This window comes from Nymphalis io, chromosome 25 (assembly GCF_905147045.1).
Source record: "Nymphalis io chromosome 25, ilAglIoxx1.1, whole genome shotgun sequence".
Taxonomy (NCBI): Eukaryota; Metazoa; Arthropoda; class Insecta; order Lepidoptera; family Nymphalidae; genus Nymphalis; species Nymphalis io.
In genome coordinates, this window is record NC_065912.1 from 5,677,624 (window position 1) to 5,689,709 (window position 12,086).

Consider the following 12,086-nt stretch of genomic DNA (forward strand, 5'->3'; position numbering starts at 1 on the left):
TATAATTTATATGGCAAAACAACGTTTGCCGGGTCAGCTAGTACATATATAAAGATAATAAATATAAATTTATTATATTTCAACATTTATGATTCTGCTTAAAAAATACGTATAAGCCTAGAAAAACCATATCCGAATCTCTCAATAGCTCAATAGGTTGAATATTTAAATAAATTACACATTATTTCGGTATTTCATTTGTATGGATAACTCAACCCACGTCCTTATTGAGAAAGCACCCTACAATTATAAGAATAAAACACAGTGCAAACTTTCACTTCATTTTAAAAAGAAGAACTGACTTGACTGTAGTTAAAATTTGAGGTATTACAATTGTTTTTACTTACTTAGTGGTAGGGCTTTGTAAAGGATGATTAATTTTATTGCCAATGTCACCCTTGCTAATATTATGAATACGAAAATTTGTTAGTTTGTTACGCTTTCAAGTTTTACGTCTTAACTGGTCAACTGATCATTATAAAATCTTGCATACACGTTGTCAGGCGTGCAGAAAAGTACTTAAGGTATTTAACTCCTCCCTTCTCCTACCCGCGCGCGGAAACTTACTCTATATTTAAAATAGAGTAAGTTATATACATTAATAAAAAAAACAACACTTAATTTATTTGAGAATAGTTTAAATTGTACTGTGCTAATGTTTATACATTGCCTGAAGCTCACAAAAGGCAATGCACTCATTATAGTCAAATGAAAACTTTACATAACGTATAGCTAATGTTGTTTAATTTAGCAGAGTATTACACACAGCAAGACAACAACGGAGACGGTCAATTAGTATAATTTCGTGCAATGGAATAGTGTATGTTTCTCACAAACAAATGATAAACTCGAATGTTGCACCCTTAGAGCTTTCTACTATAAATATGTACAATACAATATGTGTCCTGTGTCGGTATTCAAAGTCGTAGGTTCGATTCTGATCCCTTTTTCAGTTATGACATAATCTATGTCCCCACTCTTAACATAAGTATAGCTCTAACTGGAACGAAAATTGAAGTATTATTTATTTCTTAAAAGTTGGGTAATATTCTTTAAAAATAAAATTTTCAATAATAATGTTTTGAACGAAAGCTATCATCTTTATAAGCTTTTTTAAATTCCGTACATTAAGGATAATAATCTATTCTGGAGATGAAATTACCTTGTGAACACAAAACGATTTTTTTTTAATTTTGAATTTGTTTTCTGGCAGACGTCTGTTATTCTGTCTGTTTGTATGCAAATTTAGTTGCTTACCACACAAAAAGTACGAAGAATATGTTAGCACAATTTTCATCATATTTTTCACCATTTTTTATTCCATAGATATTCATAATTTTTGTTCCAATTCACAAAAAAAAGTTGTATTAGTTTACAATATTTATTTGTAATTTCTTATGTTGCTGTAATTTTGGATTGGATTTTTTGATTTTTCGTTTGTGCCATTATAATGCTGACCTTCTGACCAATTACGATTACAGTTGGAAATAGTCCAACGAAAAAAAGAATTTGTGACATAAATCCGATATAACCGGAAAAAGATCAGACGCGGCTTTACGTGGCTTATGTGTAATAATAAACAAACAAAAAACGACAAGGCACGATACAATACGACAAGACACGACTATATCTATTCAGTAGGTAATCGTTATTCATGAAATTTGTACCAAAGTTCATGAATAAACCATAAATAAAATCATATGAAATTAATATAAGTCTATGCAATATTCATCAATGGAAAAATCTAGATTATAAATCTTTTTACATTAATTAAGTTATTAAATAAAAGTTTTCCGCTACTGTAAGTAATAAAAATAATTATATTTGTAATTATAATTATATTTATTAAAGCACAAAAGACAACTGAAACCCCAATATACAATAACAAATAATAATAACATAACCACTATGTACTCTGTGCGTCAACTGACAGCTGCCAATTGAAATCTAATGACAATTGATGTCAAATAAAATCGTAAATACAAAAAAGTAGAACCTGCACTGCAAGTGTAATTAGAATTCTGTACATCTACAAATATTACACATAGATTAAACTGAATTTTTCATCGTATTCACGATATTAAAGACTTAAAACCAATTTAAAAATGTCGTTCTTGGTAAAACACTGTGTTCGAAGGGTATGATAACATAAGTTTTATTCCTATCATAAATAAATAATTAGTCTAACCTTTATAACACATTCATAAGATAATGGTTTTTTCAATAGGTATTAGCTCCAGCAGTGGCAATATCAAAAAAATCATCTTTTTCCACAAGTAAGTATTACATAATCAAAAATCGCCGGTGCGGTAATTTTATTTTATTAATTTACTTTTTACTGCGACACTTTAAAACCTAATATAATTTTAATCTGGTAATGTAAATGGTAATTTATTTTTACAAACATATACTTACAACTTTTTTATTTTAATAAAAGAACAACCTATCTATTTTAGAACTAGATAAATGGTAACCTTTTTTTATTATTAAATTATCACTTATATTTTTTCCAGCTTCTGCCATCTTTGCTCCAAGAGTACAAAAGCCTGCCCCCGACTTTTCCGCTACAGCGGTAGTAAATGGAGAATTCAATCAGTTGAAACTTGCTGATTTTAATGGAAAATATGTTGTTCTCGTCTTTTACCCATTGGACTTGTAAGTTACATACATATTAGCATTATACATTTTTGTTATACATTTACTTCTCATTAACTAAGCCTATTTTAAATTTTAGTAAAATAAACATCATTTTATTATACCACCAGTAAATTTTAATTACAAAAACCCTCGAAAATCCAGCTTAACTTGAAAGATATTGATAGATGATTAATTAAGTGGAAGTTAAGCTTACCAGTAAATTTTAATTGCAAAAACCCTCGAAAATCCAGCTTAACTTGAAAGATATTGATAGATGATTAATTAAGTGGAAGTTAAGCTTACTGGTGGTAGGGCTTTGTGCAAGCTCGTCGGGGTAGGTACCACCCACTCATCAGATATTCTACCGCAAAACAGCAATACTTGATATTGTTGTGTTCCGGTTTGAAGGGTGAGCGAGCCAGTGTAATTACAGGCACAAGGGACATAAAATCTTAGTTGCCAAGGTTGGTGGCGCATTGGCTATAAGCGATGGTTGACATTTCTTACAATGCCAATGTCTAAGGGCGTTTGGTGACCACTTACCATCAGATGGCCCATATGCTCGTCCACCTTCCTATTCTATAAAAAAAAAAAAAAGCTCTAATGCCACAAAAATAATCCATGTAACATTTACATTATTTAGAGCAAACTGTCCTCCTGTGACGGGACGGTTGGTGTGGTTTGTAGTTTCACGCCGAAGGTTGTGGGTTTGATTCCCACTAAGGACAGACATTTGTGTGCATGAACATGTCTGTTTGTCCTGAGTCTGGTTGTAATTATCTATACATATGTATAAGTATGTATTTACAAAAGAAAAGTAGCATATGTAGTATATCAGTTGTATGTTTTCCATAGTACAAGCTCTGCTTAGTTTGGGATCAGATGGCCGTGTGTGAATAATGTCTCAGAATATTACTATATTATTATTTCTATTATTCATAATAATCATATTCATGGACACATTTACCAGGAAGAAATACATTATAATAAACATATACACTATTGATTTATCCTTAGACAGCTTAGACACCTTACAAAACGTCGGCTCAAATTCTATTGTTTTTTTTTTATTTTCTATTATTTTTACATTGTTGATCAAATTAATTTGAAACTTCGTCCAGTCTATTTAGTTATCAAATTATGTTTTTGTTAATACATGCATCTAGATATCTGGCATAGCATCGTCAACATATGTTAAGTATATATAAGAGACACATGTTACATATTGTATTAGTTTGATTTTAAATGAAATAAATTTCGTAAAATGTAATACCAGTCAATATTAAATGGATTTTGAAGAATACATTATTCATTTGAATAATAATTGGAAATAATTAAAAATAAGGAAGCATACAAAATAAACCAACTTATAGTCTGATCGAAACTACGAATTCGGCTTTGGTCAACTTCGACCGATATGAAGAATTTTCATACCCAATTTCATTGAAGCAATGAATTTTAGAAAAATTTATAAAGAAGAAATCTCTACTAGATCAACCATATATCATTGAAATTAGACACATGCAGGTTTCTTTAGACACAAGCACGAGATTAATTTTAATCACAAATTAAGCACATGAAAATTCAGTGGTGCCAGCGAGTTTGAACCCACATCGGTTTAGATTCACGCGTTCTTACCCAGTGGTAAGACGCCCAGTGGCCATCTCAGCTTTTTTACTATTACAGTTTTACTGAATAGATATTTCTTTATTCCAGCACATTTGTATGCCCAACTGAACTAATAGCATTCAGTGACAGGTCGAAAGATTTCGCCAGTATTGATTGTCAAGTAATCGGCGTCTCAACTGATTCGGAATTCAGCCATCTTGCTTGGATTAATACACCACGAAAGGTAAACAATTCGCAATTATTTTTTTTAAATACAATTGCAATTACGTTTCAACATTAATGTCAAAATTAGTTTTTAGTCTTGTTTATGCATTACTCTAGATTAATATTATGAAGGCGAAAGTGTCTCTGTCTGTTACGCTTTCACGGCTAGGACCGCTGCACCATTTTTGATAAAATTTGGTATGAAGCAAAATGGAACTCTAAAGGAGGACAGATTTTCATCAACACCTACCCACTCCCCAATAGCGGACGGGCGAACCTTGGGGTAAAAACTGATCAAAGATATTAAAATGAACCCATCGACGATTTACTACTTTTACTTTCTGGTTTGACATAAACATAAATTTTAATTAATAATAACTATAATGGACAGAATACTTTGATCTTAATTGAAGTTTTTTTATATTTTAACTATAAACAATATAAGTACCTACTATGTTTTGTTTTTTTAATTTTGTTTTTATATTCGTTAGTTCTTAGTAAACACCTTATATTAACTACACCGAGTTTCACAGACTTTATTTAATAAATCAAAAAAAAAACAATCGTGCTAGGCGGTATATACTTATGTCCAAACATACCCGAAGTGACAGCAAATTAATCTCCAAACATACTGCTTACATAGAGACGCTTGACATGGAGACTGGAGTGTACGAAGCTAAATGAGTTGAGATATGTAAACTGTATTCATATGTTCAACTGTATCATATATATAGTCATTGTAAATTTCTTTATTATAATATTTCTCATTGATTATTTTAGGATGGAGGCTTAGGAAAACTAGATATACCCTTATTGGCGGATTACCAAAAGAAAATGTCTCAAGATTACGAAGTGCTGCTGGAAAGTGGATTTGCCTTACGTGGTAAGAAATAATATTTAAATAAAATAAACTACGAATGTCTGGGTAGTGGCATTGATGCCAACTTGGGGGTTTTCACCGCAAATTTAAGGGGATTCAAGACTTTTAGGGGGTTTATTATTCAAGATTTTTTGTTTTTTCTTTAAAAAAGCGCACGACTCTATGCAATTTATATTAAGCCCCGAACCCAACTAACAAACTTAACCAAATATAATGTAACGTAGTTTTGGCGTACGTTACATGGTTGCTTTGCTTTAAAATAAATACGACATATTTATTAAAATTATAACCTAAAAACATTAGTTTGTGTCAATTGACTTTGACAGGTGCAACTATAATTATGTTTATTCAACATTTGAAAAATACCGCTAAATTTGACGTCTCGTCGTAATGCAAATTTTTATGCATTATGCATTTTCGAACTAATTTTAATTTATTATCTTTGAGATCTTCACTTCACTTCCGGTCATTGGGTCGTAATGGTGACCTAAATTAGTTTTTGCAGTTTTTGTAACTTGTATTTTTTTGTAAACTCATAATATTGTTTAAAAGTACTGTTTTCATGAACAATATTCCACATTTTGGTTAAATTAATTATAATCCATATTGGATTGTTTAAATAATCGTGGATTTGATATTATCCTGGTAAACCTCGTGGGAATAAAATTAAAATTGGATTCTTAAGAAACCTACTCTTGGAAGATTTATTTCAAGATGTCTTCATGATATTCTTGGGAAAGACTTCAAGGAGGTTTAAACTTTAATTAAGTAACTTAAAGAACTGGACTATGGTATGTAATTTCTACATATTATTTTCGCTGCTGTAGTGGAACCGTGTGATCTATATAAACTGTAATTTAATGTTTTATTTAAAAAAAAAAAGGTTGGCATTCAAAAGGATTCAAAAAAAAAGGTTACATATTGTAACTTTGTATTTAGTTTGGAAAATTATACTTTGATATTATTTATATTCATAACATTAATTTTGCATTCATTTAAATAACAACTTATTGTTTGTTAAACTTATTTTAAAATTTTACTTTGGCACTTGTTAAGAATTTAAAAATAAAAAAGAAAAGAAGTTATTAGATGTAACTTAATTATATTAACTTTAAACGGATGTAATCATCCTGGCGCCCAAGCATTTTTCATTTTGGAATTAATAATTTAGAAAATAGATTTACTGTCCCTTTGGTAAATCGATATTGTAATAATATGGGTACTCATTCTGACTTCCGGAGCACTAATCTTTAGAGGTTTGTTTAATTTCTATTTTTCCATCTCTACCGATTTTTAGTTTTATTTGCCTCTTTAAAACTTTAAATTTAACTTAGCAATTTCTCAACTACAACCCATTTACATAAAAAATTTATATTACAATAAATTCCAAGCGTGACTATAACTGAAAATTAAAAAACTATAATATATTGAGATTGAAATAATAGCTCCTGTTGAGCTATTATTCAGCGTGCTTGTACAACACGTAGGAGGCTCGGGCTTCGAGTTCTGGTCACTGAATGAAAAATAAAAATCGTTTAATTTCATTGTTATCATCATTAATATTATTAGGTCATTAATTAATGTATGTAAATGTGTAAAATACACCCGCATAAATACAACAGCAATTTTATACTTCTATGAATGTATTTTTAATTTGTATTTTAAATTACCTCTCAAAATGAGTGTACAACAAAAGATTTAGGAATTTTAAACGAAATTTAGGGGAACTTGAAGTTGGTTCCAGGGGGAATAACACTGGCTCACTCACCCTTCAAACCGGAACACAAAACTACCAAGTACTGCTGTTTTGCGGTAGAATATCTGATGAGTGCGTGGTACCTACCCAGATGAGCTTGCACAAAGCTCTACCACCAGTAAATTACATTATTATTATTGTTGATTACAGGTCTATTCATAATTGACAGAAATGGAATACTGAGACATATGTCAGTGAATGATTTGCCTGTCGGCCGTTCAGTAGAAGAAACCCTTAGATTGGTTAAAGCATTCCAATTTGCCGACAAGCACGGAGAAGGTATGAACATTTTATGATAAAAATTTAGAACGTTCAATCTGAGTTGAAATTAATAAGATTTTTTATGTCTTTTTTTATAACTCAAATTACTTCGAAATTTCATACGATTTGTGACTTCGAAATTTAGAAAAAGTTCTTTATTGGGACGCTTTTGAATTACGCACGTGCATTTGTTCCATTCGTAACTTGTTTTTTGAATATAAAAATCAGGTTTTATTTTCATTAAAAAATTAATATTTCAATTAATGTATGTTGCATATAACATTGTGTCATATTTATTATAATTATAGAAATTAATTCCTATTTCAGTGTGCCCAGCTAACTGGAATCCCGACTCGAATGCTGATACAATCAAACCAAACCCCAAGGGCAGCAAGGAATACTTCCAAAAAGCCAACTAAGGCAAACCATAATAAAGATATTAATTATTGATAGAAACCAAAAATAAGTGAAACTTATTTTGTCATAAGATTAAATGTATGTAACATGATATTGTTGTCACAGATAAAAAATATGTATTGTAAACAAATTTGAAAAAGTTTCAAAACATTGCCATAATGTCACAGGTAAATGACATTATATAGTCATATTAAAACTTAATTTTTAATAACTCTTGTTTATAATTTTGTTAGAATTGTAAAGAAGCATTTTATTATTATTAAAAAAAACAGCGTTTGCTGAAAATTTTAATAAATAGGTTTTAAAATCGAACCTGTTTTTATTCATAGTCCTGTTTTATACATCTTTAGAATATATATTCATGTTGAGTGCTAATACTTTTGTACAATAAAATTATTGCTATCTCACACCAATGTGTTGGATTAAAAAGGATAAAAAATCTGACAAATTAGTTATAACACCAGATAATATACATCGCTTTTAGACGTAAGTAGTATAATTCTGCAGAAGGGCAAATGGGCCACCTGATGGTAAGTGGTCACCTACGCCCATAGATTTTGGCAGTGTAAAAATTATAACCGTCGTTTATATCGCCAATGCGCCACCAACCTTGGGGACAAAGATGTTGTTTCCCTCGTGCCTGTATTTACACTGGCTCACTTACCGTTCAAACCGGAACACAACAATTCTAAGTACTGCTATTTTGCAGTAGAAAACCTACCCATACAAGCTTGTACAAAGCCCTACCACAAGTAATGAAAGACCAAACCAAATATGGCACTTTTTTCTACAAATTTCTACAATCGGATACTAAAATTTACCATGTAAAAATTATCTTTAATTTAACACATTGACTGCCAACATTAGCTAAAATAAGGTAGTAACAGCCTGTTAATGTCCCACTGCTGGGCTAAGGCCTCCTCTCCCTTTTGAGAAGGTTTGGTTTGGAGCTTATTTCACCACGCTGCTCCAATGCTCCTATTTATGGTAATAAAAAAAAATAGTCATGTATATTTGATTTAATTTCATTAGATATAAGTTTGACACATAATATCACTCTTAAAGTATTATTACATGAATAATAACATTTATTTTGGCAAACTATGTTCTAACTTTTGATTTTGATTGAGATTAAGTTATTTGCTAAGTTGAAGTGAAGACAATTTTAAGATAAAATTTTCGGTGTGATGTTTCTTATATAAGGAATTATTTCAGTTTTCTTACATTTATACTAAATTGCATGCACTTAAATTTCATCAACAACAAACACTTTTACTTTTCTCTATATGTACATATATAGTTTATCAGATTATGTATATTACCCTAATCCGGTTATAAATTTTAAAGTCCTCTAAATATAACAGTATTATTATAGAATGCATAAAACATTGAGATAACTCTGATTCTATAGTTTTACAACACATCTTAATCTTATGAGTTTTGTGCCTTAATATTACTTTAAAAAAACAGTCTTTGTAAGTACTAGATTGTACCAAATATTTACCTTTATTTTGTAAAATAAAATATTGCTTTATTTAAATTTTTGTTCTTATTATTCTATGTTTGTAGCTAAGTACTTCACAGTAATATAACAATGGTTATTTTAATATGTATTAATATCAATGAGAACAATTTAGTTCAAAAGTACATATAATAAAGTTAAACTTGTCTATCAAAAACATGATTACAATTTGGAGCAAAAACGTTACACATCTACCAAGATATATGTTATACATATAGGTATATTTTTAATACTCTTTCGGTTAAATTTTTAAACATTTATCAGTATATTTTCTGACATTGAAACTACATTCTCATATAAAATTTTTTACAGAAAATTATCGTTCTTTTCAATTTAATTGCAAATTTCAGTTCCTTTAAAATGGAAATTATAGGATACCTCAGGAATGATCATCATCAGAATCTGAAAACTCGGATTCATCTGTTTCAGAATCTGATGAGTCACTGCTTGATTCAGACGAATCAGAATCAATGTCATTTCCGTCATTAACTTTGTTAAGCCCAGGTATTAAAGACATAGATGCCATTTTAACAGCCATTTCATTTTCCAAAATCTGAAATTCTTCCTGTTGTACCATTTCTGCAGCAGCCTCTAGTTCTTCAAGCTCTAGTTCAACATCTTTCTTTGTTATTTCAATATTTGCAATGTTATCACACAACTGAACAAACTTGTCTTGGGAGCATTGCTGAAGAAATATTAAGTAATCCTTCATATATATTTGGTTTAAAATGTATCTTGCATCGTCGCTTTGATTAAACATCTGATAAATATCAATGACACATTTGATAATAAACTTCTTTCCATGTTTTAACAGAGATACAAGATCATTCTTTACTTTGTTACATATTTCAAAGTTCCGAAGTATGGGATAAACAAGGGCTCGTCTATAGCAAGCTATGAGAACTTCTTTCATATCCTTAAAAACACAAAACCAGCTTAGAGTTGCTGACAATTTATTGATTGTCCAGCTTGATTCAACAGTACTTTCATTTAATGTTGTCCTCTTATCATAACAATAGCCATAGAGTATATCCACAAGCCCAAGAAACACTTGCCTATGCTCACTTTTGGTTAAAATATAATGCTTATTTGGTAACTCTTTTAATAAGCTTATCTCTTCTTCAGTAAAATCAGCATCTTTATTGAAATCCAGACTTTCCCAAAATATAGTTGCATGTAAATATGGAGCTACAAGTTCATCACAATGTAAATCTGCTAAATAATGATCTGAAGAAAATTTTATAAATTCATATTGTTCTCTTAGTGAATTTCGTTTACCTATAGGATGTTGCTCAGGCCATTTGAGTTCAAAAATTTTTGGAAATTCCATACCAATTTCTTTGAACTCGGTTGAAATTTTACTAGCAAACCCGTATGTATATTTTTCATCAACTTCATTCTCATCGCTTTCCTCTTCCTCAATCGTAACTCCTCCCTCTTCCAACATCTCAACTAAATTCGGATTTAAGTCAGGAATATGCCGAGGAGCCAATAAACTGGTAATCATATCGAGATTCTCAAAATGTTCTCCTGGAGTTTCTTTATCAAATGAGAGAATAAAATCACCTGAATCACATGTATATGAACCCTTTGAGCTGTCGTTTTCAACAATTTTACCAGGCAGACGAAGTCTAAGAAAATACGGACTGGATACGAATAAGAAATTCTCACCATCAATATCGATCTCAGTTTCGCCGATATTTGTGTACGGTGCATGCACCGTAATATACACTCGATTTTCGTCTTGTTGTAACTTAAACCGTGGAGTTAGCATCTTGAAGAACTACGAATTCAACTAGAGATTAATATTTATATAGGAAAAAGACGAAAAAACAAGGCAATCAATTTCCTATTAAATGCCACCGATCGCAATACATCATAAACACTAAATATTTGAGTCTGAATGAGCACCTACTTACGGACACAGGCTCAAGCCATTAGAATAATCACCACTTAGTTTTTTGTATTATTATTGTTTTCTTTGCCTGGCGAGTGGCGTGTATCTACACTAGTTGAGCGGCAGTGCAACAACGTGATCAATAAAATGTGCTGTAGTGGTTATAATTTATACACATACCTATATACACTCTGTGAATGTGACATTTATATCAAAACAGTTGCGCTGCACAGTGCTGCCATTATTCATTATTAAATTCTGATTTCTTCGATACTCAAACACTTATATTTTTTAAATTTAACAAATAAACTATCTATATCATTCAGTACAACTTTCTTTACAATTGTTGTAATTAATCATTAAAAGGTCAGTAAATTCAATATATTCATAAACTTATAAAGTGTGTTTTACCCCAAAAATCTAGAAATTTCTCGCAGATTAGCAGCATCCACGCAACCTGCGTCCTTATATGCATTTATAATGCATACATGCGTCCTTATATACATCCTGCTGTCCTTATATGCATTTCGTTAAACGCATTTTATTTACCTATTCATTTGGTTATACTATAACCTTACTCCCACTTAAATATCAATAAAATATATGAAACATTTTTTTTGTGTAAGAGTAAGGCTTGCAGGTGCGTTGCTGGCCTCTAAGAAATGAGTAGTCCTTTTCTTGAAGGCTTCGATGTTATACCGGTTCAGAAGAGCTCCGGCGAAAACTTTCATATAATTATTATACACTACCATAGCATACTAATTCAATAAATAGAATTAAATTTTTTCCGTATATATTATCAATAAAAACAAGTAGATATTTTCGTGATTCAAGCTGCTTTATGTTAAATGCGCTCAAAGAGAAAAAAAATACCTACATCTTT

At 30.5% G+C, this 12,086-nt stretch overlaps 2 protein-coding genes across 2 annotated transcripts; one reads left to right on the top strand and one right to left on the bottom strand.

The window, feature by feature from the left end:
- The first annotated feature begins 1,965 nt into the window (after positions 1-1,965).
- On the top strand, positions 1,966-8,096 carry LOC126778284 (peroxiredoxin-2-like). The gene is made up of 7 exons (XM_050501778.1): positions 1,966-2,138; positions 2,228-2,276; positions 2,514-2,655; positions 4,354-4,489; positions 5,251-5,353; positions 7,257-7,385; positions 7,695-8,096. The coding sequence occupies exons 1-7, from the start codon at positions 2,106-2,108 to the stop codon at positions 7,784-7,786; spliced, it is 684 nt and encodes a 227-aa protein (XP_050357735.1). The 5' UTR covers positions 1,966-2,105; the 3' UTR covers positions 7,787-8,096.
- Positions 8,097-8,793: 697 nt separating this feature from the next.
- On the bottom strand, positions 8,794-11,388 carry LOC126778194 (protein SHQ1 homolog). Its single transcript, XM_050501657.1, has 2 exons — positions 9,378-11,388; positions 8,794-9,341 (listed from the first exon to the last, which is right to left on the bottom strand). The coding sequence occupies exon 1, from the start codon at positions 11,078-11,080 to the stop codon at positions 9,686-9,688; it is 1,395 nt and encodes a 464-aa protein (XP_050357614.1). The 5' UTR covers positions 11,081-11,388; the 3' UTR covers positions 8,794-9,341; positions 9,378-9,685.
- Between the last annotated feature and the right edge of the window lie 698 nt (positions 11,389-12,086).

Coding starts and splice junctions, on each gene's coding strand:
- LOC126778284 (XM_050501778.1), top strand. CDS start 2,106: ATGTCGTTCTTGGTAAAACACTGTGTTCGAAGG. Junction 4,490..5,250: donor GGATTAATACACCACGAAAG/GTAAACAATTCG, acceptor TGATTATTTTAG/GATGGAGGCTTAGGAAAACT. Junction 7,386..7,694: donor TGCCGACAAGCACGGAGAAG/GTATGAACATTT, acceptor TTCCTATTTCAG/TGTGCCCAGCTAACTGGAAT.
- LOC126778194 (XM_050501657.1), bottom strand. CDS start 11,080: ATGCTAACTCCACGGTTTAAGTTACAACAAGACGAAAATCGAGTGTAT.